The sequence below is a fragment of the Lytechinus variegatus genome, chromosome 13 (genome assembly GCF_018143015.1).
Source record: "Lytechinus variegatus isolate NC3 chromosome 13, Lvar_3.0, whole genome shotgun sequence".
NCBI classification, from domain to species: Eukaryota; Metazoa; Echinodermata; class Echinoidea; order Temnopleuroida; family Toxopneustidae; genus Lytechinus; species Lytechinus variegatus.
Window position 1 is genome coordinate 1,660,463 of NC_054752.1, and position 27,327 is coordinate 1,687,789.

Sequence of the window (27,327 nt, forward strand, 5' to 3'; positions counted from 1 at the left end):
TAGTATAGTAGTATACTCTTTTAAACGTAGCGATATTGTTAATGATCAAACGAATGAATCAACAACTAAAGGAATAAACAGCCAAATAACTAAAAAAATATCAATTACAATTATAGTAATAGGGGTAAAATAAAAAAAGCTCAACATTATATTTCTTATCCACGTGCAGATATGCGGACACTAAAATGATAAGCACACTCTGTTTAAAATTACCATGATTACAAAGGCTTGATTGAATTAAGTATGGAAATGAAATAAACCTCACCGGGTTGTCGGAAGTAAACTGTATAGATAGTAACTTGTTATAATTTCGATTCATTTCTTATTATGTACCTTGTTATGATGATTATGATAAAAACATAGGTAAGGAAATGTAACAGTTTATAACCTTCAAACCTAGAAGACTGCGCAGTATGTGTATAGGTAATTTCTTATTAATTCGTTTGAACAGTGTTAATGTGTTATGAAAGCAATTGCTCTGAAAGGGAGTGATTAAGCGACACTTTCTTAAATCTGTAATGAAATATTTTGAACTTATCTCCTTTGCAAATACATAATTATTATAAGGAAATGTACTTGGTGAAACTCTGAATAACGATCCTTAAATGTATATGACGACGCAAGACAGTTGTTATTACTTAAAACTTGCAAGTTGTAAATGCATATAAGATGATTGACTCTGAATAAAAGTCCAATTTTGATCATGTTTGTCATTGCTGTACGTTATGATTATAACTGCTATTATTATTGATTGATTTTAACTAGCATTCATTGCTTTATTACTGTATAGTTTTGCTTCTTCCCCCACAGAAACCTGGGGGGGGATGATTGTACACACCATCCCCCACCTAAAATCCCCCCCGCTATGTACGCCCCTGATGGGGAATATCGTGGCTCAGTGGATAACGCACTTGACTTGCGTTCTCGGGGGGCGCAGGTTCGAGTCCTGGGGTAAACAAGATGACTTTTTCCTTTTTTTTCTTTTCACCACCTCGTACATGATCCTTTATGATAATTAAGAGGTATAAAACTTAAAATTTAGCAAGATAAAACAGATTATAGCTACTTTTTCATATCACATGTATTTTCATGTCAAAGAGACCCCTTTACAGTGCTTTATCATCTCCCGTCTTTCACAAGTATTCCATCCATGATGAACATTCCGTTGTCATGAATATCATATTGATCTGCATGAACATGGTGATTTAGTAATCATGATGGCGAGAATAAGGACAGACCACCTAATTCGTCCGCATGACGAATTAAAATCTAGTTTTATAATAAGACCTTTTTCGGGGGGGGGGGGGGTGAGTGTGAATGAGTAATAAATATATTTCACGCATGGGGGTGGGGGAGAAAATTGTGGGCCTACCTATATTACAAGGAAAATTGTATACGCACAACATGATCTACCTCTCTCTCTCTATCTCACATATATACGCACACCCGCATCTGCATACAAAGCAAAGTGCTTGCAAGAGGGACCTACCCAGAAAAGCACTATCAATGGTGGTGATCCTACAAATTTCATAAACACGTCTGTTTATTGATTGGCACAATTTCAAGTTTACTGAATTGTGATTTCTCGGGAAAAAGTACACAATTCATCCATATTTAGAATTGTAGATGATAAATACGTTCGATTCCTAACCATGGCGTGTTTTCCTTCAGCAAGAAATGTATCCACATTGTGCAGTACTCATTGGCGGCGGAAGCAAAAAAATTTAGGAGGGGACAACCAAAATTTTTTTGACAAGCAAAAAAAAAAAAAAAAAAAAGATTCTCAACCCAAAAATTTCAGGGAGGGCGTAGGAAAATAAATTGACAAGCAAAAAAAAAAAAAAAAAAAAAAAGTCATCAACTAAATATTTAGGGGGGGACCGTCCCCCCCTCCCCAAATTTAGGGGGGGACACGTCCCCCCCGCTTCCGCCGCCTATGGCAGTACTCAACCCGGGTGAAGTGAATGGGTACCCGGCAGGAATAATTCCGTGATGCACCAATCGCTTTTACCCGCTGGAACTAACTAAAAACGAGGTAATATATAGTGCCCCATTGAATAGGAAACTAGATGAATCGGCGTCTCATAAATGCTATATATTATCATTATTATCATTACGTGAATTTAAATCGAGAAATAGCTGTGTAGATCTCAATTGCATGCATATCCGTTGGTGTATGTAAGTTTCCTCAACAAAATCTGATTAAATTCATTTAGTGTCCTTTTAGGAGTATGAAGTGAAAACATTCTGCTTTCCAATTATGATGTCAAATTGTCCCAATAAAATATTTGTTTAAAAAACTTCTTAGAAATGAACCATGTAGAAACCAACTAGTTATTTAAACTGATGTTTTGATTCATCCAGGAAAAGTCAAATTACGATGGAAAAAATAAATCTATTCATCTGGACTTACTTGTTGAAGCAGAGGACAGTTTCACGTCCGATCTGGGACGCTTCTTCAGCTCTTCTGAACTGGCGGGAAATCGTCGTTGCCAATTGGCGCCGAAGCACCGTCTCCAAGACAATAACATCGACGGTGCTTCGGCGCCTTCCCGCCGAAATTTCACTACCTAGATATCATCACCATCATCATCACCATCATCACCATCATCAACATCATCAACATCCTCCTCACAACGCACACAAATATAGAGAACACACATTTCATTTCATTTATTTCCACAAAATTAAAATATATACAAAGCAATCTACAAATACATTTTAAAATAGTGGTGGACCAAATGAAAGCTCATCAGGCTTGTTTGGATGGCCCAAAATAACATTCATAAGTGCACATATTACGTAATACATAATACATAAAACATAATACATACATAATCATAAAAATACATCCATATGGCATAAGACAGGAAAGAAGGAAGAAAGAAACAGAGAGGCTATGATTATTTGTCAAGAGAAAGGGGTTGCTCAGTGTAAAGAAAGTGTCGTTTGTGATTAAAGTTGAAAAGTTTAGATGTCTTTGCTGTCTGAAGTTTAACAGAGAGATTGTTCCACAGTATAGGGCCCTGATAAAAAAATGGTTGATTTGGCTAGCTCAGTTCGACACAGAGGAGGATGAAATTTGCATCTATTTCGTGTATTATGGGAATGAATGGATCGATTCAATATAAAATAATTCAAATGTGACGGTGGTATACTACCATGATAACAGTTATTCATGAAAGAACCAGTTTGTAAAAAATAATACTATGGATTGAAAGAATATTCATTTTTGAAAATAGAGGGGAAGAAGGATGTAAATGATGAGAATGAGTTATAACTCTTAGTGCCCTTTTCTGTAGACGAAATATACGATTAAGATTATATTTTCATGAGAAGCCCCATACTGTGGAACAATAACTTAAATGAGAAGATATTAAAGAATGATACAATAATTTGAGAATATTTCTGGGCAAAAATGACAATTTTCTAAGAATTTCTAAGAAGAAGGAGGACGATAAATGACACCAATCAATTTGTTTTTTTACCCCTTTGTGGAATTTCAATGAATAACGATTCAAAAGTACTGTATTGTGTAGCTAAATCATTAATTTTGTAATGCACAGATTTATTGATATACATTCCAATTCCACCACCTTTTTTGCTAACTCGGTGTTTATGTTCAAATAAATAATCTTCTAATTGAAACATTGATAAAGGAGATGAATCATTTAGCCAAGTCTCTGATATTCCTATAATATCAAAGTGATGTTCAATTTCATTTAAAAATATGTCTAAATTTTCAAAATTTTTATTAAGACTTCTGCAATTGAGATGTATGATAGAATATGTTTTACCCAATGATCTGTTCTTTTCATTATTTTTTTACAGTAAAATACTGGTATGACAAATTAATAGGATCAAAAGGCTCATCATTATTCAAGGATAACTTTGGTGTGCCATTATTAATCATTTCATGCAGGAATGAATCTGAAAACGCATTTACACGGCCATTAAGAGACATATTATGGCAAGTATCATAGAATTGTTCATCATTAATATTATTAAAAAAAGTAAAAATTTCACTTAAGCATTTATTACATAAAAAGTTATGTTTGTTACATCATGTATGAAGCTAAGCAGATCCTGTTTCAAATTATAAATGTTTTCTGTAATGCTACAAATTGAACATTTTACCCAATGATTATCAAGATTCACTGGAGAGGAATCACAGTTAATTACTGACAGAGACATGTATGAGTAAAGTTTTGAAACAAGCCAAGTATTAGGAGAGAGGAAAAACAGAAAAGAAGAACTTGAGAAAAGAGAGGAAATGAAGAAAGATGCATTATAAAAAGCATATCACAACATATAAAATCCATCTTTGTAATAACAGAGCAATCTCGTGAAAAATACATGGAAGTATTTTACCATTAAACCATTCTTCAGTGCAATTTCAATTCGCCAATCTCTTTTAAAACGGATTTCATTATTCAAAAATAGTTTGATATATAGTATAAATAAAATTTAAATATTCAAATTTTAATTTCAAATAATTCCATTTTAAATTTTAAAAATTTAAACTACTTAAAAAAGACATGTAAAAAAATCTACAAAAACATAAAAGACTGCTTTCAGTACTTGAGCATAAAAGAGCATAGTTTCGTCACCTAAATGCGATACGGTATACCCAGCATCATATGCATGCACATTACCGAACATTATTTTCTATATATTAAGCTCCATCCCTCCATCATACTACCCGTTTTACGACCTATTTTCACATGTCATCTAGCAGCAAGTTTTAGAATGAAATTGTAATCAAACAATTTCAGTCAAATTCAATGACAATCTAAAATATAATATAGATAAATATTACATACAATGCAATTAAAATAAATTAAATCAAATTTACACTATTCATTGGATACTTTGATAAATTTATGAAACCTATTTTCTTTTAACAAAAAATAAATCTAATCATAAAAGTGTCATATTGCTATTGATAATATTAGCTGGACTTGTAGCATACATGCATAATATCTTAAAAAACAAACTGGAATATAGTCAAACAATTTTGAAAAAAATAAATTAAAATCTACCTGACACCAGTGTCATATATTGAAAGTGAAGTACTTTGGTCCTTTCCCCCTTTGATATTAGGGCTATAGACCAACATGTTCGTTGTGGGGGGGGGGGACTCTTCTATTAAAAGAAAGCGATTTTCATTTTCAAAGAATAAGAAGGGATCTCTACCAGGACTTGAGAAGGGCAAATCTGGGGGGGGGGGACTCTTCTATTAAAAGAAAACGATTTTTTCATCAAAGTGAATCGGCCTCTACTTCTTCATGATTACCTACTCTGCCTGTATCGAATGTGAACGTTGTGAATCGTAGCGGACTATCTTCTTCTGAAGAGGTTAGAGCAGCTCACTAGTCATCCTAGTTTTTGTATTCAGTGCGAATCAAGAGCATTTGAAGCTGTTAACTGATCAAATTGTTGAGGAAAGATGTAGTAAATTCTTAGGAGAAGCAAATTTTAAGGCTGGGGTTAGAGAGTGTGAAGTGGAGCTCAGTAGAGGAACGCTGTCATGAATTAGACCATAAACTCAAGGTTTTGACTGAATAAGTCAGTGAAGTACAAGCTGATCTTTCTCGAAGTTTGATGTCAGCTTCAGCCAGTACTAATCATGCTTATACAGTGCGTATCAAAAAAAACGGGACAGATTTGAAAAGTCTATACAATTTTTGTTTCAAATAATGATGTCTATATTTTGGTGTTAATAGATGCTCTAAGGTCTTCTTTTTGAAATGCAATTTAAAAAAATAAATTTTATTCATGCTTGAGCGAACAAGTGACGTTTTTGTTGGGGGCTCAAAAAGAGGCTTGCGCCAGAATTGCAGAATATGTGTAATACAATGATCAGACTTCTTGCTAATCAGGATACTTCCTCTTGACATTTTCATTATCTGTGCCACAATTTTCGAATTATGCTGTCAAATTTCATTTACAAAGTTAGTTATTTAATTGAATTAGGCCTATTTTATTTTTTCATTCAAACTTCGATTACCTTTTAATTTTCCTTCATAAGTAACTGGGAAAACAAGATTTTTTGTCAACCCAAGGAAGAAGATTTAAATTATTAATTGGGAAAACTTGTGATTATTCAAATCGTTTTATTATTTTATGTACCTTTAAAAGACATGAATCTATTTTTCAAGGGGTCATCAATTCCTTGACCAAGTTTAATTGCTTGACAGGAAACACAGGAAGGGATTCATGTTTTCAATGGCAAGGGTGTATTGAGTCAATTTTGAGGGAGCTAGATATGACAGATCGGGTAAAATGTATTAAAAAGGTGTGAGCCTGCGAAGTGAGCACGCAAATATTCCCATTTTTTTAATTACAATATCAAATTTTGTGATAGATTTTGACATGATATTCAGAAAATGATATCATATTTTACTTTCTATTTTTCCTTAATTCCTGTCCACTTTTTTTTCTTGGTCATGATTTTTTTAATTGAGGGGGGGGGGAGCAACCCGAGCGCCCGCCCATCTGTGTGGCTTTGTTCAAAAGGCACCATAACCTTTGTAGCACATAATGAAAGGATTTGAAAAAAATCCATGCTCTCCCATAATTTGGTTGAAAAAAAAAATTCAGCATGAAGAAGGAATATTCAAAGCTAACAGAGAGCATATTAAAAAGAAATAACAGAATAATTCAAGCAAATAAATAGATCTGAAAATGAATTTTGACCGCATTATTTGAAAATTATGGCAAAGATAATGAAAAGGTTAAGAGGAAGTCTGCTAATTAGCAAGAAGTCCGAACATCATATTACTCATATTCTGCAATTCTGGCGCAAGCCTCTTTTTGAACCCCCAACAAAAACGTCCCGTGTTCGCTCAAGCATGAACGAAACTAAATTTTTTTGGTAGCATTTGAAAGACAAGACCTTAGAGCACCTATTAACACCAAAATATAGACATAATAATTTGAAACTAAAATTTTATAGACTTTTCAAATCTGTCCCGTTTTTTTTGATACGCACTGTAGAAGTAGTCCAGATGATCTAGAACTGTGACAGTCTGATGTTGTGTCCATCTGTAAGGGCTGTATGGAGGAAGACTGAAAAAAGGCTTGAAGGCGATATAAAGTGATATTACATGGAATATCAGAAGTTGATTCGGATAATTCTTCTGTAAGAAAGGATAAAGATACTGGATTTATAAATGACATTTTAAAGAAGCGTTACCTGCCTCAGGCTCAATATGTAAGAGCTCTCATGTTAGAAAAAAGGTACCTGGGGAAAGAAAAGCCTCTGTACTTGTGGTGTTTAAAGAGGCGAAAATGAAAGATACTCTAATAAAACATACAACAAATCTAGAAAAAGGCTCCTGAGTCCTGATCGTTTCCGAAATATCTTAATATCAGCTAATCAGATAATTATTCTATGGTTAATTGTGTGAATAGGAAGTAATATGCACCAGTTGGTTCAACCTCTAAGCATCAGAAAGTAGAAGCAGCATGGAGCAGCGATGGAAGAATTATTGCTAAGGTGAAGTCAGAAAATGACAAGTCAATAAACAAAGTAATTCGCAACATCTCTGACTTGACATCCCTATGATCCTTAACATGTGACAATAAATCGCGAACCTTGTCTTTTTAACCGCATCGCATTTCATATTTTTAACTTTTATTATGACTCTGATTTATGTTTTTTTTTGACATCCTAACTCCTTGGAGCCCCTCCCCTCACAAACCCCCCACCCAGCATGCCAGTAAAGTACCCATGTTGTGTATGTAGCAAGGCCGTACGGAATAATCAAAATGCACTGAGGTGTGTCGGATGCGACTTATGGTCACACCTTTCATGTTCCGAAATGTCTTTTGAATTCTTTAGATCTTCAAACGATTGGTTGTGCAACAAGTAGTCGATTTGACAGTCTCATAGGCTCAATACACCAACCTAGAAATGTTCTTTCCGATGAAGTTTTTTTCTTGATTCGTGATCATATGGGGTCCTAGAACAAATTCAGCTTGGTTGCCCAAAGTTGGGCAACCAAGCTGAATGGGCAATGTTGCTAATTTGCATAAATCCAAAATGGCCGCCAGATGCCATCTTGAAAACCTAACTTTTGAACCCCTGTCCACAAGATGAGTAATAACTCGTTTTAGGGGTTTAGAGATGTGTAGAATCGATTTCTGTAATCATTTTGCAATAAAAGGTCATCTTCAGGTCAAATCCAAGATGGCCGCCAGATGCCATCTTGAAAAATTGACTTTTGATCCACTTGCCCCAGAATGACGAGTAATACCTCTGTTTAGGCGTTTTGGGTGTGCAGAATCTCTTTCTGCTTTCTATTTTGCAATATAATGTTATCTTCAGGTCAAATCCAAGATAGCCACCATATGACGCCATCTTGAAATATCAACTTTTGAACCCTTTGCCCCAGAATAATGAATAATAACTCTATTCGTGAGTCCTTTGGTATGTTGATTCAATTCATGCCGTAATTTTGCATAAAGGATAATCTTAAGATCAAATCCAAGATGGCCGCCAACCGCCATCTTGAAAAATTACTTTCCGAGGCTTATACGTGTTAGAACTAATGTAAAGGGATTTCAGTGAGAATACTCATTTCTTTTATTAATTCTCAAGTTTTTATCCCAGAATCATGAATAATCCCTCTTTTCGTAAGTTATTTGTTATGTTGATTCCATTTCTGTTCATAATTTTGCAATACAGGATCATCTCCATGTCAAATAATCCAACATGACCACTAAACGCCATATTAAGAAAAAAAAACTACTTCCGAGACTATTGAACCTTGAAGAAGTGCTCTCCCTGATAAGGTTGTTGTTATGTATTGGAGCTCATGTAAGGGGATTTCAGTGAGAATGATTCGTTTCTTTTAATCACTCCATTTTTAGTTCGAGGTCAAGTCATGTCTAAGATGGTCAGATGGTTGATAGATTTCGACATCAACCGCTTACTTTAGAATGAAACCATTCAAGGTTTGGGCTATGATTTCGGGAGTTTTGATCTTTTTTTATTTATGTGCAACCATACTTTTCCAGTGAAATTAATTTAAAGTATTATTTGAATTAAAACGTGATTTCTCCTTATTTTTTTTTCAAAAAAAATAGTTTAATTATTAACTTCCTTTATAATTATTATGAACTTTTCCTCCTGACAAGAGCCATTGACTTGGTCAGCAGGAGTGCACTCTTAAGCCTCCTGCAGACGATAGGCTCCCCCAAGACTGTTCCACGGTCAGGATTGTTCTCATTCGTGAAATGTTTTACGGAAACGATGTCGCCCCTGCCTCTCAAGAAGTGGGAGTACAAGACCTAGTCATACATAACAGCTGCCTGTCCTGTGCATGTAAGGGGTCTGGATCATCCATCAGCCTTTGAGACAGTCAGAAATCCTGATAGACTCAAGACACCGACTGTCCTCCAGATATGTATATCAACAGCACACACTCGTCTGGTTGTGGTGGACTCCTCACATGCATATAAGCATCAGAATTGTAAAATCTGTCACAGTCATGGCAAAGCTCCTGCACAGAAGTCCTGGAAAACGTACGCCGACCAAGAAAAGTGGCTAAACACCTTCCATGTCAGCTGCCTCGGACGTATCATGCACGTTAAATGGCAGGACAAATTGAAAAATACAGAGGCCCTTCAGCGTACGTCCTGGCATCAAAAGCTTATTCTCGCTCCTTAGTCAAAGGCACCTCAGGTGGTTGGGGCATGTTTGCCGCATGAAACCTTGGCGAATCCCTCCTTGGATTCGCCAAGGTAAGGTGAGCTGTGTGATTGGTCTCACCCCATCGATAGATCACACCTCCGTTATAAAGACACCTTTAAACGTGACATAAAACTTGGCGGCATAGACACTAACACTTATAAAGGTCAAAGGTGTAGATGATAGTCGCCATTCTATGGAGAGCTACTAAGTACAGGGGTCAAGACGTCAGAAAATAATCGGAATGCTAAATTGGCAGACCAAAGACATAGGAGGAAGGCTAGGGTAGCATCTCTATACAAACGTGTCTCAGCGCCATCCTCCTTCACCTGTAAAAAATTGCTCTAGAGACTGCCACTCTAGAGTGGAGCTCTGCAGTCACTCTTGAAAATGTAAGGCCTAGCGCTACACCATCGTCTTTTAAGGCGAACTGATGCCTACCAATCATTGGACACATTGATTTAGGAAAAAAAAATTGATAAAACACTTTCAAATTCAAATAAGACCCTAAAAGCCTCTTCAGTACAAAGGTATGGATGGACCTTAGAAGAAATAAAAATACACTCGAAATGGATCATAGCCCAAACCTAAAGAGGATTCATTCTAAGTTGAGCAATCAATGTTGAAATCTGACATCTAAGATGTGACTTCACCTCAGGGTGACCAGATTTCACACAATGAAATACGGGACAATCGACATAGCACGCTGCACGAGCTGATCGACCGAGCCAGGTCATAATAAAATAATTTTAAAAATCAACAAATAAGGATACACAGTGTTAGACTTGCAAAAGAATACAAAGAGAAGGAAGAGAAGGTGCATGATATAATGAAGGAGAGAAAGAAAAATATATTGCGAGGAAAGAAAGAAAAAAATAAAGGGGAAAATGAAGGAGAGAAAATTAAGGAAACAATAAAAAAAATGAAAAGAAATAAAGTTAGAATAAGAGAAGGATGAAAGAAATAATAAAAAAAGAAAAAAAGGGTTTCCGTCTTTCCTTGAAAGAAAGAAGAAAACAGGAGGTGAGGAAAGAAAGAATAAGGGAAAAGAATTGAAAGGGAAAAATAAAGAATGAATGAATGAATGAAAGAAAGGATGAATTAAAGAGAGGGAGGAAAGAATGAAGGGGTGAGAAAATGAAAAAAGAAAGAAAATAATGGAAGGGGAGAAATAACAAAAAGAAAAAGAGGAAGCAAAAAAGTTTAAAGGGACAAGTCCACCCCAACAAAAAACTAATTTTAATAAAGAGAAAAATCCCAAAAGCATAACACTGAAAACTTCATCAAAATCGGATGTAAAATAAGAAAGTTGTGACATTTTTAAGTTTTTGCTTTATTTCACAAAACTGTTATGTGCACATCCTGGTGGATCTTCAAATGGGAGACTGATAACAGCATCCACTCACTATTTCATTTGTATTTTATCATAGAAAATAGGGAATATTCTATTTTTCTCCTCATTGTCAAGTGAAACAACGATTGATTCCACCCTGAACATTCGGAATGAGTATTGTTAAATACTATATGATTCAGTCAAGTTGGTCCTTATTGTCAAATCTATAAAAAATGAAATATTGTATAATTCACACAAAAAAAAACAAAAGAAATAATGAGGGACGTCATCGACTGTCTCATTTGAGTTGTGCATATCACTGTTTTGTGAAAGATAAGCCAAACATTAAAATGTCATAACTTTCTTAGTTCACATCCGATTTTGATGAAATCTTCGGTGTTTTGCTAGTTTGATTTTTCTCTATTTATTCAAATCAACATTTTTCTGGGGTGGACTTGACCTTTAAGGAAAGAGAGAATAAAGGAAATAAAAACAAGGAACTTTAAAAAAAGGTAAGTAAGAGAAAGAAGGAAAGACAAACAGTGAACAGAGAGATAAAGGATAAAAAAAGAAAGATTGGAAATAAAGATAGATGGAACTAAAAGGCAAGCAGGGAGGATAGAAGGATGAAGAAAGAAGGATAGAAAAGAAAGGAAAACGAAAAAAAGAAAGAAAGAGGAAATAGTTAAAAGTTAAAAATAAAACATTGTCAAACTTCACAGCATCGCTCACAGGTCCGGGCCGCACTGATCACAACAAGACTCAAAACGAAAACTGAAACAACTAGATAGTAGTTATGAAAACTCAATAATTTTCTCCTCCGATAACATCACCAAATCAGTAATCTGAGAATCCATAACATAATTATACAAATTTTCTGCCGATTTTGTGATATTTTGGGTGGAAAAACTGTTTATCATGTGAGATTTTTTGGAACCATTGATAATCTGCTCTGATCTAACATGCCTAGCTAGAGTAGCCTGCCACACACAGGCAAGAGGCAGTTCATTTGCAATGTATTGGGTAGCAAGAAAATCACCGCAGAACTTCCAAAAGTTAACAGGTATCGATTTTATTGTTATCTCTGCTTCGTAATCTGTTGGTTATTTGATGAACATTCTTCACTTTTCTATGTATGAATTATACTTTGTTCAATATTCTGAAATACGGGACAAATAGGCGTCCCGGGAAGGGTTTGTCGGGACGCCGGGACACAGGAGGAAAATACGGGACAATCCCGGGAAATACGGGACGTCTGGTCACCCTGCTTCACCTTGACCTTGAACTTGAGAATTAATAAAAGAAATGAGTATTCTTACTGAAATCCCTTTACATTAGTTCTGACCCGTATAAGTCTCGGACAGTAATTTTCCAAGATGGCGGTTGGCGGCCGATCTTGGATTTGATCTGAAGATTACCCTTTGTGCAAAATAACTGCATAAATTGAATCAACATACCAAATGACTCATTAATAGAGTTATTATTCATGATTCAGGGGCAAAGGGTTCAACAATTGATATTTCAAGATGGCGTCATATGGCGGTTATCTTGGATTTGACCTGAAGATGACATTATATTGCAAAATAGAAAGCAGAAATGAATTCTGCACACCCAAAACGCCTTAATAGAGGTATCACTCGTCATTCGGGGGCAAGGGGAACAAAAGTCAATTTTTCAAGATGGCGTCTGGCGGCCATCTTGTATTTCACCTGAAGATGACCTTATATTGCAAAAATGATTACAGAAATCGGTTGTACACATCTCTAAACCCCTAAAACGAGTCATTGCTCATCATTTTGTGGACAGGGGTTCAAAAGTTAGGTTTTCAAGATGGCATCTGGCGGCCATTTTGGATTTATGCAAATTAGCAAAATTGCCCAAACGGCAACTTTGGGCAACCAGGCTGAATTTGTTCTAGGAACCCATAGGAACACGAATCAAGAAAAAAACTTCATCGGAAAGAACATTTCTAGGTTCCGAAAATGTCAAATCGACTAAAGAGTATCTTTGGAGAAATGCTCTCACTCGACTATTCAACAATTTGTGAAAGTACGAAATCAATAGAAACTGATAGAGTAAATGTAAACAGTTCGAACCAAGACTCAGTTGAGAAATAAAAAAAAAACTTAAAACCAAAAAACGGGCTAAAGATTGCTCATCTTAATTGTGTAGCACTTTTGAAATATTTAGACGAAATCAAAGAAATTATACGTAAAACTGATCTAGAGATTTTAACACTCAGTGAGACCCATCTTCGCTCTTATATTGATGACTCGGAAATTTTCATCCAGGGATACTCTCTTGTGAGACGTGACAGGAATCGATTTGGAGGAGGGCTTGTAATCTATGTAAAATGTAATATTCCATTTATAAATTGAAGTGATTTGATAATGAGTGACAAGCTAGAAATTGTAATATTAGAAATTAAGCAATGTAAACAAAGGTCATCTTTCGTTGTAAACTGGTATCGTCCACCGAAAACTAGTATCGACGTTTTCAATGACTATGAATCAGTCATTGACTAGATAATCTGAATGTCGATTTCATAATTCTTGGCGATTTGAACTGTGATATAAGCAGCAGAAATCCTTTATGGCATACTGTTAAATTATGAGACATTATGGAGTCATTTAATTGCAAACAGTTAATTACTGAATTTACAAGAGTAACGCCAACCTCTTCTACTACTGTTGATCTTATTTTTACTAACAATGTTAATAAATGCTCCTTAAGTGGAGTTATCGAGATTTCTTTATCTGACCATTACATGATATTCTGCGTTCTTGGGAAACAATCGCACGATCCCCAAGATTCACACACATACAAAATACACCGAAATTGTAAGAACTTTTCGAAGGAGGCGATTGAACTTGTAACTTGGGAGTAACTTGGGAGTCTGTTTATCAAACTAAAAACCCACAAGAAGCTTACGATAACTTCACTTCAATATTATTGGATGTCATTGATAAAACATGCACCAATTCGAAAGAAGAGGATCAAACAAAGTATATCTCCTTGGATGACTAAAGAAATTATTAATCGGATACGTATACGAAATCGCTTAAAAGTCAAAGCGAAAAAAACAAACACTGAAACAGATTGGAATACTTATAGAAAAGTGCGAAATAATGTAAGCGCATTTATTCGGAAAGCTAAACGCGATATTTTGACCAAAAATATTGAATCAAATAGAAGTAATTCCAAGGAAATCTGGAACTCCTTGAAATATCTGACCTCTAACAAAAAAAAGAAAATCGCCAATTTCACGTATTTATGTTAACAACGAATACATTGAAGGAAAAGACCTTGCAGATACTTTTAATGACTTCTTCAGCGATATTGGTGCTAATATTCAGAGTGAAATTCCAAACGTAGACTCTTGTGCGCTCTCTGAGTTCAATATAGTCTGATAGTTGGATCTAAGTTTGCTTTCGAAAGTGTTACTGTACCTAATGTAGTGAAAATTTTGAAGTCGCTATCGGGTGACAAGGCAACTGGACCCGATACAATACGAGCTAGATTTATTCTTTATATTGCCCATATTATTGCAGCTCCATTGACATATGTTATTAATCTGTCACTGAATGTTAGTTATGTTCCAAAACAGTGGAAGCTTGCTCGAGTAACCCCAATAGTTAAAGATGGAGATAAAAATTCTTTAAGCAATTACAGACCAATCTCAGTCATATCGGTATTGGCTAAGGTCATGGAGAAAATTGTTATAATCAGGTATACAAATATCTTGAAGAAAATGATATCCTTTCACAATGCCAGTCAGGCTTTAGACCGAGGTATCCTACACAGAGTGCCCTTTTGAATGTTACTGATAAATGGATGTCTGCTATTGATAAGGGAGAAATCGTAGGAGTTGTGATGATTGACCTAAAAAGGCATTCGACAGTGTAGATCACTCTATTTTGTTTAAAAATTTGGAAATGTATGGCTTTGATAGAAGAGCCAGGAAATGGTTTGAAAATTATTTACATGTCGAAAGACAACAATATACTCATATCAAATCTGCCTTAGAAATGTAACCTGCGGTCTACCCCAGGGTACATTATTAGGCCCAATTCTCTTCTGTTTGTACACAAATGATTTACCTAACTTACTGAAAAATACTCAGTTGGCTCTTTACGCCGATGATACCTGCTTATTTCACACAGGTACTAACCCATATCAAGTTTATGAAAAAATCAATAAAGATTTGAATATCATCTCGTTGTGGTTAAAACGCAACAAACTAGCACTTAATATTAATAAATCTAAAACTATTGTAATTGGCAGTAAACAGAGACTTTGCAAGTGGAATCAAGAAATGAAAAATCTTACCAAAAAAATTGATGGAAAGGTTATTAAGAAAGTGTTTGCAAATACCTCGGTGTATTCATCGATGAGAATCTTAGTTGGAATAAGCAAACAGAGCATGTTAAAGCCTGTGTATAGCTTTGGTAAAGGGTCAATAATGTGATTGATAATCGAATATCATCTAATATGACAGTCTTACTGAAGCGTATAGAGACCGTTAGATACTTTTCCAACGGCACTTCTCTGAGAAAATTTCAAATATTCAAATCTTGGATATATAGCGCCCTCTCTCGGCGATGCTTGTTTTAAATTAAAAAATGGGCATTCAAGCACTTATCTTATAAATTTAGAAATAAGATATCCAAAAGTTACAGACAAAGAACATATCTTGAAAGTTTCAACCCATTCCATGATTTGGAATAGGATTTAATTGAAAGACAGAAACACACAGATATTCTAATTTGATCGGGTGACCCGATCAAGTTAAATATCCTTGTAAAATCGCAAAATTTATCCTGTAAAACACATTTTCATTTCATATCCTCCACATCATAACTGTTATAGGGCATATCCATTCATATTAGCTAGCAATGAATTGGAATAGTGATAGGTGCATTTTGGTGGATTTACCAAAACTATACACAAGCTTTAAGGCAAAAGCTGTAAAAAGTTTATATCTTCTTAAGAGGATAAGACCTTACATCAGTAAAACAATTGCAATGGTATTTTATAAATCGGTCATTCAATCATACTTTGACTATTGTGCCTCTGTATGGGGAAATACCTCAAAGACTAACTGTAAAAGATTACAAACCTTACAAAATAGGGCTCTAAGAACCGTTCTACAAATTCACTATTTATTTCCAACTAAATCTCTTTTTTCAACTTTAAACATTGACGACTTAGAGATTCGCCGAACTAAACAGCTGTCAATAGTAATGTATAAATTGTTACACGATTTAGGTCCCCATTATTTAAAAGAGATATTTGTTCACCGTAAATCCAATTATAATTCCAAATCCGGTAATATGCAGTCAACATTAAATTTGCCCAAAACCGAATTCGGAAAAAGACGTTTCCTTTTCCGAGGTGCAAAGGTGTGGAATTCCCTTGCAAAACACATTCAATTCGAAACCCCATTAAAAACATTTAGACGGAAAATAAACACTCTAGGCCTATCAAACGTACTGAATGACCTCTTCGCTGGACACGAATGCGATCCACGGTCTTCGTTTTCCAGACACCCAACAACAGGTTTGGAAAACGAAGACCGGGGACCTGCGTTATGTCAATGATGGTATTGCAAATGCCAGCGAAAGGCCCTATCTCACCAACGGAGACGTCGCTGCGACAGTCTCCAACTTATCAGTCGCAGCAGTCGCGGAGACGTCTCGGAGACAAAAATGGCTTGCGCTCTCACCAAGGAGACGTCTCTGCGTTGTCTCAGAGACGTCTCCAGAGCAGGTGACAAGCACTAGCCCGACAGTCGCGGCGATGTAGCGGGAAAGTCTCCAAGTAGTCGCTGCGACGTCCTTGAGACATTTCTTAATTGCAAGCGAGTCTCCGAGACGTTTCAGGCAGTCTCGGTGACGTCTCCGAGATGTTTCCGGGCAGTCGCGGTGACTTGGCTGGTAGTTTGCCAGGGTCTCTGAAAGGTTGCTGAGACGTATCCGAGACTTCCTCCTGCCTATATACACTTAGGTCTACAGCTATATATATCATTCGTATTTCCGACACCAGACAGTCAAGAACTCTCACCATGGACATCTGTAATGATGTTGATAAGTCACGTGGTTTCTGAAGTGGGTCAAACAGTGTGAAGAAGTGTCGCGGAGACGTCTCCGCAATGTATCATAAATTTTTTGGTCTCCTGCAGGTTTTCGCGATGTCTCTGAGACGTCTCTGAGACATCGCGGAGACATCGCGGCGACGTCTCAGCAGTCGCGGATATCATTAGTCTCCGAGACGTCGCAGCAACTGATGGAGACTTCCGGGAGACGTCGCGGAGACTAGAAACAGTCTCCCAAAATATTAAACATGTTTAATCTTCTTGCGACTCCTCGGAGACTCTGTAATTTTCATGAGACGTCTCAGAGATGTCGCGGAGACGTCTCTGCAACTAGCAAAATTTGTAGTCGCGAACTAGTTTCAAGCCCAGTGAGATACCCCCTTATGGGGGACAAGAAACAGCATCCAAGAAAAAAGATTGTAAGAACTTATGAAAAGAATCGGGGAAGAGAAAAGAAAGAGTGGTTCGTTTAACAATCCGCAAGATCGTTGGCAGGATTGAAAGAATGACCCTTTCGTGATGGATTGTGGGTCCGGTGACACCCCCTGCTTGTCAGTTCTAAATTTCTCGACCTGAATCAAATGCCTTTGCTCAGTCACATCTTCACTTCCTTCTTCATCATCAGTTTGACTATTACGACAACACATTGTCTTTCTATTGTGGGATTCTGAGAAACACTTACGGTCATCGCTCTGTTTATGCCCTTCGTCCAATTTGGAATATCTTTGTTCCTTTCGAATCGTTGCAGCGCACGCCACGGCGTTCAGGGCAACGCCACCGAGAATGAGAAAAGCCGGGTAATACCCATAAGCTTCAAGTGATCTTTCAATCAAAACTGGGAGGAGCACTGACCCGGCGGTGTAGCCATATAACGCTACAGTATTTGCTAAGACGAATTTCTCTTGAAAGTGAGCTTTCACGGAGAGATGTATAGGTGTGATGGTCATTGACAGGCCAATGCCTGTAAAAGAAAAGAAAAACGATAATATTTGCGAAACATTAGTATAAACCTGTTTATACTAAAAATTAAATTAATGTAATTTTGTATAAAATATGTGATTTAATCATGGAGCTATTAAACACAGAATCGTAATATCATAATTTGGACAAAATATGACCTTTGCCATTCCTGTTTTCTTATTTTTTCACATCCACACACGAGCGTGCACCCCCTCCACCCCCCCCCCCCACATACGTGCAAGGTATTTTATCATTTTATTGATTATTGTTAAATTAGCTTACCCGCTAGGCCTAGACAGACTCCAAGAGAAATCAAGTTGCCCAAGAAGCCGCATGCAATTAAACATGATCCACACAGCACCGCTCCTGACATAGCAACAGCGCGGTGGTTGTTTTCCGTCAGGAAGTACTTTACAAATGGACCTGAAATTTTAAACAATCAAAGAAAGAAAATTTCACAGAAACACACGATTCCTCATCTACTTTTGAATATATTCAAGCCTCCCCCCCCCTTTCTCTCTCTTGCTCGATAATGAAAAAATAAATGTAACCAGCACAGCGATGAAATAGACATTACGCTAGGTTAACATGAACGAAACCAACTCCAAGCCAACGGACAGAATGTCAGTTTTGTCAGTGTAACTTGTAATTTCCTGCATAACAAATATGTAAGCGCTGGTGGCATACTACATATCCAACCGGTTAAATTAAATTTGTCTAATGCATATTCGTGCAGTTAACAACTCGTCTACTATCATTTGGTCTACCATCCGTTCGTCCATTATCCAATGGTCTAATTGGCATTCCATCCACTCAACATTTTGTCTAATAACCATTTGGTCCATTTGCCATTTAGTCCATATACCATTTGGTCTAATTGGACTAAGTGTTAATTGAGGAAATGAATGAAAATAAAATGGATATTTGACTGACTATGAGACGAAATTGTCATAGACGAACTGGTGATTAGACGAAATGATGATTGGACCAAATGGCTGTTAGACAAAATGTTGAAGGACAGAATGGCATGAGACTAAATGAAGGTAGACCGTGAGGTGAGCAGATGAGTTGGCAATAGACGAATTTGCAATTTACTATCCAATCAACAGTAGCATAATCCGAGGCATGACGTTCGACCATGGTAGGAATAAGAACTCCTAAACACTTCGTGATTCCTTGCTCAGAACAATCGCATAACCCCAGATGCCATTTTTAGATCCATGTATATTCATTGAAATATAATCCACCGCTATCAACAATCCAAAACAGCAATGAATAAACAGCTACTTGTCAGTGAAACAAAAAATAGTATACGGGCAAAACGCACCAACGTCAGACATGGAGATCATCCTGCGACCTAAAGCACTGGGGTACATGACTGCTCTACGAGGTGTTAAAGAAAACACAGAAGATGTGAGAGAAAGATGATGAAAACTAGACTAACAGTTCAAAAAGATCAACTTAGAAAGCAATCAACTGCTTAGTACAAGCTTTTGGACAGTGCTATTAAAGGAATACTACTTGTTGTACAAGGTTTCCTCCTGTAACCAGCAGTCACCACGGTCACTGGTCGGGGTGATAAAATCATTCTCATGACACAGATGTTCTCGTCAACTAGGAGAATCGTTCGCCGTAAAATCCGACTGTTGAGGGATGAGCAGATGGGAGCAGAGTGTCTATCTATGAGGATCTTCTAATTGACATTTGTGATGTTTCAATCAGTCACCGTCACTGTGTGATCGAGGATGAAGAAACAAAATATCATAAGATCTACCTCCATTCTTATTGCCATATTGATCTAGTACCGACTTGTCTCGATGAGAAATACATTGGAGTCCTTCTTCCTATCATGACTGAATTGGTCAACACGGGTCTGCAGTCTGCGACAATTCCTGTAGCGATCAAGCACTCCATTGTGATTCCTCGATTTAATTTTTTTGAAATTGAGACCCTAAGAGGGGCATTTAAGGCTTGTTTGTAATTTTTTATATTCAAACCAGAAATAGGACATTTTCGGAACTGTTTTTAGGAACTTATGAAGAACAGACATCTCTCACTAATCTACTACTGCAAACGTAAGCATGAGCAATTTTTTTTAAATATTCAGACCTTAAAAGGGGGGAATCGCTTTAAGTAGTCATGAAATATAAGTATCGCTACGTAAAACAATGATAACTCGAAGTGCGAGGAAATATATTTGTTGTATACTGTTTGGACATAAAAATGAGATGTTTAAGTACAACAGGATTTTACACTCCTTAAAAAGACAATGCAAGCACCAGGAATGAAGGGCACATATTCATTATTATGCTTCATAAGCTTATGAAAAAGAAAATTCTCAGGTAATATGATATAATATAATATAACATAATGTTATAATCTAACATACAATAATTTATTCTCTCCCACTACGTTTTTCTTTCTTTCTTTCTTCTTTTTCCTCCTTATACCCCCGTTTTTTGCCAGCCGATGGGGGGGGGGGGATGTGCCCCCATGCCTCCCCCCTGTAGTTACGCCACTGGGCCTAACCCCTCAGTCACACAAACTCCAAGTTGACCGATAGCATGTAATTGGTCATAATCAAACAAATTTGGTGGATTTTGAGTCGGTTTCGTAATTTCTTACATAACAGATGAGTAAGAGCTGATGGTATACTACATATCAACCCAACAGTAGCATAATCCGAGTCTAGCCGTTCGACCATGGTGGGAATAAGAACTCCGAAAGATTTCACAATCCCGGTATCGATAAAGCACACAGTAAACTTGCTTAGAACGATCACATAACCCCAGAAGAACATCGATCTTGCGGCAGCCATTTTTTTTTATACTTCCATGTATATAATCCACCGTAATGTATATGCCCTATATAAATATAATCCACTGTGATATATTGGCCCTATTCAAAAAGACGAGCGTGTTTTAACTGATGTCCCACAGAAGCTGTTGCTCGGTGAACAAAAGATTTATACATGGCTGATCGTCAACAAAATGTGTTCTGTATGTGAGGTATGAAATCAAAGAGCGACAAAGAATACATACTCGGACATGTCGGATGCATCTTTCGGTCAAGTAGAACCCTAATATAACCGTAAAGTTGGGTATGACTGCATTTTTTATTTTGCTTGAAGTTGTAGTATAGGGTGTCTATTTCAAGAATCGGACGGGAACCATCTGGGCAACCTAGGACATTTTTGTTATTGACGTCATAGGACACGCCCATTTTTTCACATACCTCTAAAAAATGATTTTCATATTTTACGAAATAAACATGTCATGTTTGGTATCAAATTAAAGCTAATGAAAAGTCAAATGAAAATAAATGGATAACTGGGCATTTAAATAACGTATACTGGTAGGTCGTTTAATCTCATTAAGGTCAAAATGCCTTAAAAATATAAGTAAGATATATAATGCGGAACATACCATGCTCCAAGTAATACAATAATAATCAAATTAGTTACCAAACCCGATAGGTTTCTTCTATAAAGCGTCCCATTAGGCCAATGTGAAAAGTGGGCTTGGTTCGTGACGTCAGAAATAAAAATTCCAAAGGGTGAGGAGGTAGAATCCAACACATCCTTCATACACACCAAACGCGAGATATTCCACATTAATAATAATAATACTCAATACATATAACGCGCTTTTCCCAAATGGCCCAAAGCGCTCACAATTTCAATTAACACATACAAATACAAAAAAAAATCAGAATGGCATATTAAAAACTATTAAATGAAGGCAATTGCTTAGAACAAGAGAACAAGTGACTTCTTAAAAGACTTGATTGTTGGGATTGTCTTATTGCGAGAGGGAGCTTGTTCTATTCCATCGAGGACGCAACGGTGAATGTTCTATCTCCAGTCTGTTTTCTTTTTGTTGGATATGTTAATTTAAGTGGGTATTCAGAGGATCTAGTTTTTCTAGCTGGGACATAAATTTTTCATTGCTACGTTTCAATCCTGCATATGTTATGCATTTTTTTTCATTGTAAACATGATTACGAAATGTACTTTGATGATTGTGGAATATGAATATATCAATAAATGAATAAATAATAAACAATCAGACAAGTATTTTGGGGCTTGGTTATAGAGTGATTTGTATAGAAGGAGTAGTAACTTAAAAATAATACGTTGTCTAATCGGGAGCCAGTGCAAATTATATAACAGGGGTTCAGGAGGTGTGTCACGGTGGACTTCGAAAATAATACATACAATAATATATTAATGCAACATTATATGTTGCAATATGTTGCATTAAATTACTAAACAATCAGACAAGTATTTTGGGGCTTGGTTATAAAGTGATTTGTATACAAGGAGTAGTAACTTAAAAATAATACGTTGTCTAATCGGGAGCCAGTGCAAATTATATAACAGGGGTTCAGGAGGTGTGTCACGGTGGACTTCGAAAATAATACATACAATAATATATTAATGCAACATTATATGTTGCAATATGTTGCATTAAAATAATTACATTTGTGGCCCATTTTGACCTGTTATAACCTTATAATGACCTTTAATTTCCCTGGAAAAGATTTAAATGCCTAGTGATTCATATAATTATGTGGATTTTATTTTGAATTTGATTTAATTCGATATCAAACATGACATGTTTATTACGCTAACTATTTAAGAGGAATGTAAGAAAGCTGGTGTGGTTTATGACGTCACAAAAATAAAATTCCTCAAGATGCCAAAGTATTTGGCCGGATTTTTAATATGCACAGCCTAAGGTTAACCTTTGCCAATAAATTCACATAATATCCAACTTGTTTGTATTTAAAACATGATAATTATTTTCCACATTATACGTCTTACATTTGTAAGACAATTTGACCTTAAATGACCTTAACTGACGTTTAACTGACTTATGTTTGATTTAAATGTCCAGTGATCCATAAATTTACATTTGATTTTTCATGAGCATTTGATTTAAAAAATATTAATATGTTTATTCCTTAAGATATGAAAATCACATTTAAGAGGTATGTGAAAAAGTGGGTGTGGCCTATGACGGCAATTAAAAAATGCCCAAGGGTGCCCAGGTGGCACCCGTCGGATTCTTGAAGTAGACACCCTATACTACAACTTCCAGCAAAAAAATCGCAATCATCCCCAACTTTTCAATAATTTTGCAATAATTTTGATCATATCTACCCGAATATTTGTAGTTGAGATCAATACTTTTATTACCGTAAGCAAGTGTCGGACAACCGTATTGTCACATAACTAGCGCAGATGGCGCTATAACATAGACCTAGACGTAACCTAGACGTAAAATGTTTCCAAGGTAATTGGTTATATACCAGCTTGGCGTTTATCAGCAAAAAATGCTGTCCTGCCATGTTCGTACGGGAGTTACCACAAACAGAAACATCAGATACATATCAACTGGCGTATTCACTTTTCCTTAGGTAAATAAAAAGAATGTTGCAATGATCCAAGGCGACAAACTTTGTGAATGTATTGTCTTATTATAAAGGTGTAAACTTGCAAACAACTGCAAAGCAAATGCGCAAGCATTATAGCGAAGATATACCCAATGAATGGGAAGTCAACCAAAACCAAAAACAATAACCATTAAATACGCAGCATCATATATCACAAGCGAAGAAATGTGCAGCAATTGGTAGGAAGGGAACTAGCGGTGGTATTCTTTTTTGTATGGTGCGGACCCTGAAAGCAATAAACTATCAAATTAGATTCAAAACATTTTAATCGGTTTGTTTGGTTATTCTCTGCAAGGGTGGGACCGGGCAAATCCTCATCAAGGTGGTCGTCATCACCAGAAACCCCCAGTCGGGAAGGATGAGATGTAGGAATCCCTGGTGGAAACTTCAGGCAATCAGAGCGCCTGACGCAATATGACGTAGAACGGAGTTGGCTCCAAAAAACTTGCGAACGTTGCACCGATCGTCAACACTGCAGACAAGGTAGCGAGGTCTGGCCTGGGTCTTAGTCCGGTCCGAGTGCAGGTGTATAGACAAGGTCACCAACGTGAAAAAGAGACTGTTCTCTCATAGATAGGCGTTTGGGTGCCTTTGATTACATACTGGGGCCTTCGTTGGAGAGCCGTTTTTCGTATTGAGTGGTAATAACGTAAATGTCACGCAACGGGGTCTGTTTACTTGTGAATCGGTCACGCTGGGCCCAAAGCTCACGAGTAGAGAGACCGACACCACGGATGCGACTGTAAAGACGTGCGGTGGCCAGAGCAAGCGCTAGTGGAATAACAGGACCACCGGGGATCACCACGAAGCAGCTCATCTTCCAGCTCACGAACAGCCTTCTCAGGATTTATGTTGAGGTTCTTGGCATGGCCAATCTACAAAGTGATGCCCTGACTGCGCAAAGATTCATCGTGTTGGAGAGCAGAATATCCTGGCGCAGGGTCGGTGCTGCTGACAGATGGAGTGCCGTCAACTGGTCTGAGAGGTGCGCGTAACTGAAAGATGGCAGTGCGGAGAGGGGCAGAGAGTCTCCTTGCGTTCATCTGGAAACAAATCGCTCACAGTATGCTAAGTGACGCTCTACCTGAAGATGAAAATGAGTTGGCAGAAAACGGCTGGCGGGAACTCTTGATCCGCATCAAAAGACACGCCCAGTGACACATGGAGGGTCACCTGTAGGCCGCGAGACAACCTGCTTGAGTTGGTGCGATGCGGGGTGACCATGTTGAAGATGCAGGGCAGTAATAATCCCCTGTAGCACATTGCGAGGAATGACGATACGCTCCTGGTGTGGTAAGAATGCATGATCCCGGCGGACGACCATTAAGCCATCACGAGCGATGGTGGCAACCTGGATATATCGCTTCTCATCACGGATTTCTGTCAACTTCTTCGACGGGCGAGTACCCTGAGCAAGGTGAGCATGGGCACGGCGGAGGGCCGGGCAATCAGACTGGATCCTACCCCACGCTTGACGAGATGTGAAAGGGAGGCGTATCTTCCCTGAGAAGATGTAAGCAACATTGCTGAAATACTTGGTGGCAGCAGCGATGGACATTTCCTCTATTTCCTCAAGGTATTTCCTCAAGGTAACCACGTGATTTGACGACCATGGAGCTTCGCGCTGAAGGAGCCTGCGACGAAAGGCGTCCGGTTCCTTGTGAAGTACATGGCAGCGCCGAGACCATGGTTCTTCACGGATCCATCAGTGACAATCTTCAGCTGATAAGATGGACGGGGTAGCTAGAGTAACAATACGAGTAGACTTGATACCGGACTGGACTTTGTTGAAGGCATCATGAAGCTCATGAGAACGCGAGCAAGCATCTTATAGGCACCAATGTAAAACCGCATTTCCTTCACGTTTGAAGGGAATGAGCACGTTGACAAAGTAGTTAGCCTCCAAGGACTCACTTTGAGGTTTCCTTCAGACCAAATCCACCATAAAATAGTGGTGGTTTTGGGGCAAACGGTAGTATTAGATGAAGAAAAGTGAAGACCATTGGAGGCTAACGCATGTAACACCCTGGACCAGTTATGCAAAATGGCCTTCCAGGTGTTAACACCACAGTACAAGTCGTCTGAAAGCTAGACAACAACAACTTCAAACAATAGATCTCCCAGTACTCGACACATCAACTCCTTCAATGCCGTCTCTGATCCCGGCAAACCCATAGCACAACGGGTTTAAACCCTGATGCTGCGGAAAGGGATGGCAACACCACAATACTTCATCGATCCACGAGAGAGAGGTATTTTATAAAAGGCACTTGCAAGATCAGATGCAATAATATACTTCCACTAACCTATCTATCAACATCACGAAGGGTTGACATTTTCAACCGTAACACCGATATCCTCAGGGCGTGCGAAGACGCCGAGTTTCTCAAGGTCATCAAACTTTCCATGCAATTCAACAAGCTTCTCTTGGGAATACAAGGGAAGGCGACACTTGCGTTGTGGGGGCTGCACAGGACCCATGTTCACAACGGCCTTGAATGGACCAGACGCACCATTGTAACCCCTGAATGAAGGGCTTAACACAAAATCATGTTCTGCATGACGAGACTGAAAATCGCCCATTTCCTTTAGGGGAGGATACTATCAGGATCCACAATAACAGACTGAGGAGGCTGTGATAATATTGACCCTCCCTGCGACGCAGAGGGAAGGGCAGTCTGACTAGAAGGATTTGCGCAAGCTGATCGCCATCTGAGACAACTACTGGATAAACCTGACAAAACTGTTCATTGCGACTGATAACACAAGGAACTTGAGAGAGGTTTGGGTTGCAAATCATATCTGCAACACTCGAGACAACACCGGAAGTCGGGAAGAATTCTGTGATGATTGGTGTAGGAGGGGAATCTGAGCGAGGCTCCAAGACAAATGTCTCATCAGCAAAAAAAATATGGAGGTAGGGAAAACTCAAGGAATTCACCTGGCCACAGGATGGTAGTTTGAGAAGGTGCACGAAGGAAAAATGCGACGCTCTGCATGACCATCCTTAGGCTTACTACAGGAACAGTAACTACACACAGTACCATCAGCCAAGCAAAATTTCCCTTCTTGCTGGCCTGATGGCCACATCATTCCTTTCCAAAAATGGAGTACCAGCCAAAACGTCAACATAAAGGTTCTCAATGACCAATCCTTCAAAGTGGAACACATGACTGCCACGTACAAACCTGCATTGGGGAGGAGCCGTCAGCCTGATGAGCTGACTGGGTGGTGAAGGACACGTTACAACCTAATACTCGGGCCGTAGAAGCACGCATCTTGTTCCCAGTAGCACCGCTGTCGAGGGTGATACGAACAGCATGATGATTATAAAATGCGTCGAAATAAGGAGACTGGCGAACTTGGACACGCAGTGTGGAAGAGGTACCACCACGGCCAGGGTCTGGTGACAAACAAGCCTCGTCACATGACTCCTGGGGTCAAAATCAACGTCAAAATCATCAGAACCACCATCATCGAAAATCTTGGCAACCTGCCTGGCCTTTGCCATGTACTGCCGATCGGAGTATGGAAGGTAAGGACAGACACTAAAAAAATGGTCACTAGGACGGCCAGCCTGTACGCAGGGTGGACAAGATTTGGAAGGCCTGGGACGGAATTTCGCCGGGGTTCGAGACTGAGTACGCCGGTGAGCAGTCTGACTACGACCAAGAGGCGGAAAAGCCGCTGTACGCATTGCCCTTGAACATTCAACTGACTCTAATAGACTAGTAAGGGCCTGAAAATGTTCAGGTTTGAGAGACGCAAGTGTGCGTGAACGGAGTT

At 38.0% G+C, this 27,327-nt stretch overlaps 1 protein-coding gene across 1 annotated transcript; it reads right to left on the minus strand.

The window, feature by feature from the left end:
* Positions 1-16,880: 16,880 nt before the first annotated feature.
* LOC121426559 (monocarboxylate transporter 13-like) lies at positions 16,881-20,902 on the minus strand. The gene is made up of 4 exons (XM_041622907.1): positions 20,710-20,902; positions 18,367-18,507; positions 17,807-18,085; positions 16,881-17,044 (listed from the first exon to the last, which is right to left on the minus strand). The coding sequence occupies exons 1-4, from the start codon at positions 20,900-20,902 to the stop codon at positions 16,881-16,883; spliced, it is 777 nt and encodes a 258-aa protein (XP_041478841.1).
* Between the last annotated feature and the right edge of the window lie 6,425 nt (positions 20,903-27,327).

Excerpts from the sequence above, each read along its gene's own strand:
- LOC121426559 (XM_041622907.1), bottom strand. The coding sequence starts at position 20,902 with ATGGCTGCCGCAAGATCGATGTTCTTCTGGGGTTATGTGATCGTTCTA. Across the intron at positions 18,508-20,709 it reads AGCTCTTACTCATCTGTTAT|GTCCATTTGTAAAGTACTTC; the intron begins GTAAGAAATTAC and ends TTAAAATTTCAG. Across the intron at positions 18,086-18,366 it reads AGTCTGTCTAGGCCTAGCGG|GCATTGGCCTGTCAATGACC; the intron begins GTAAGCTAATTT and ends TTTCTTTTACAG.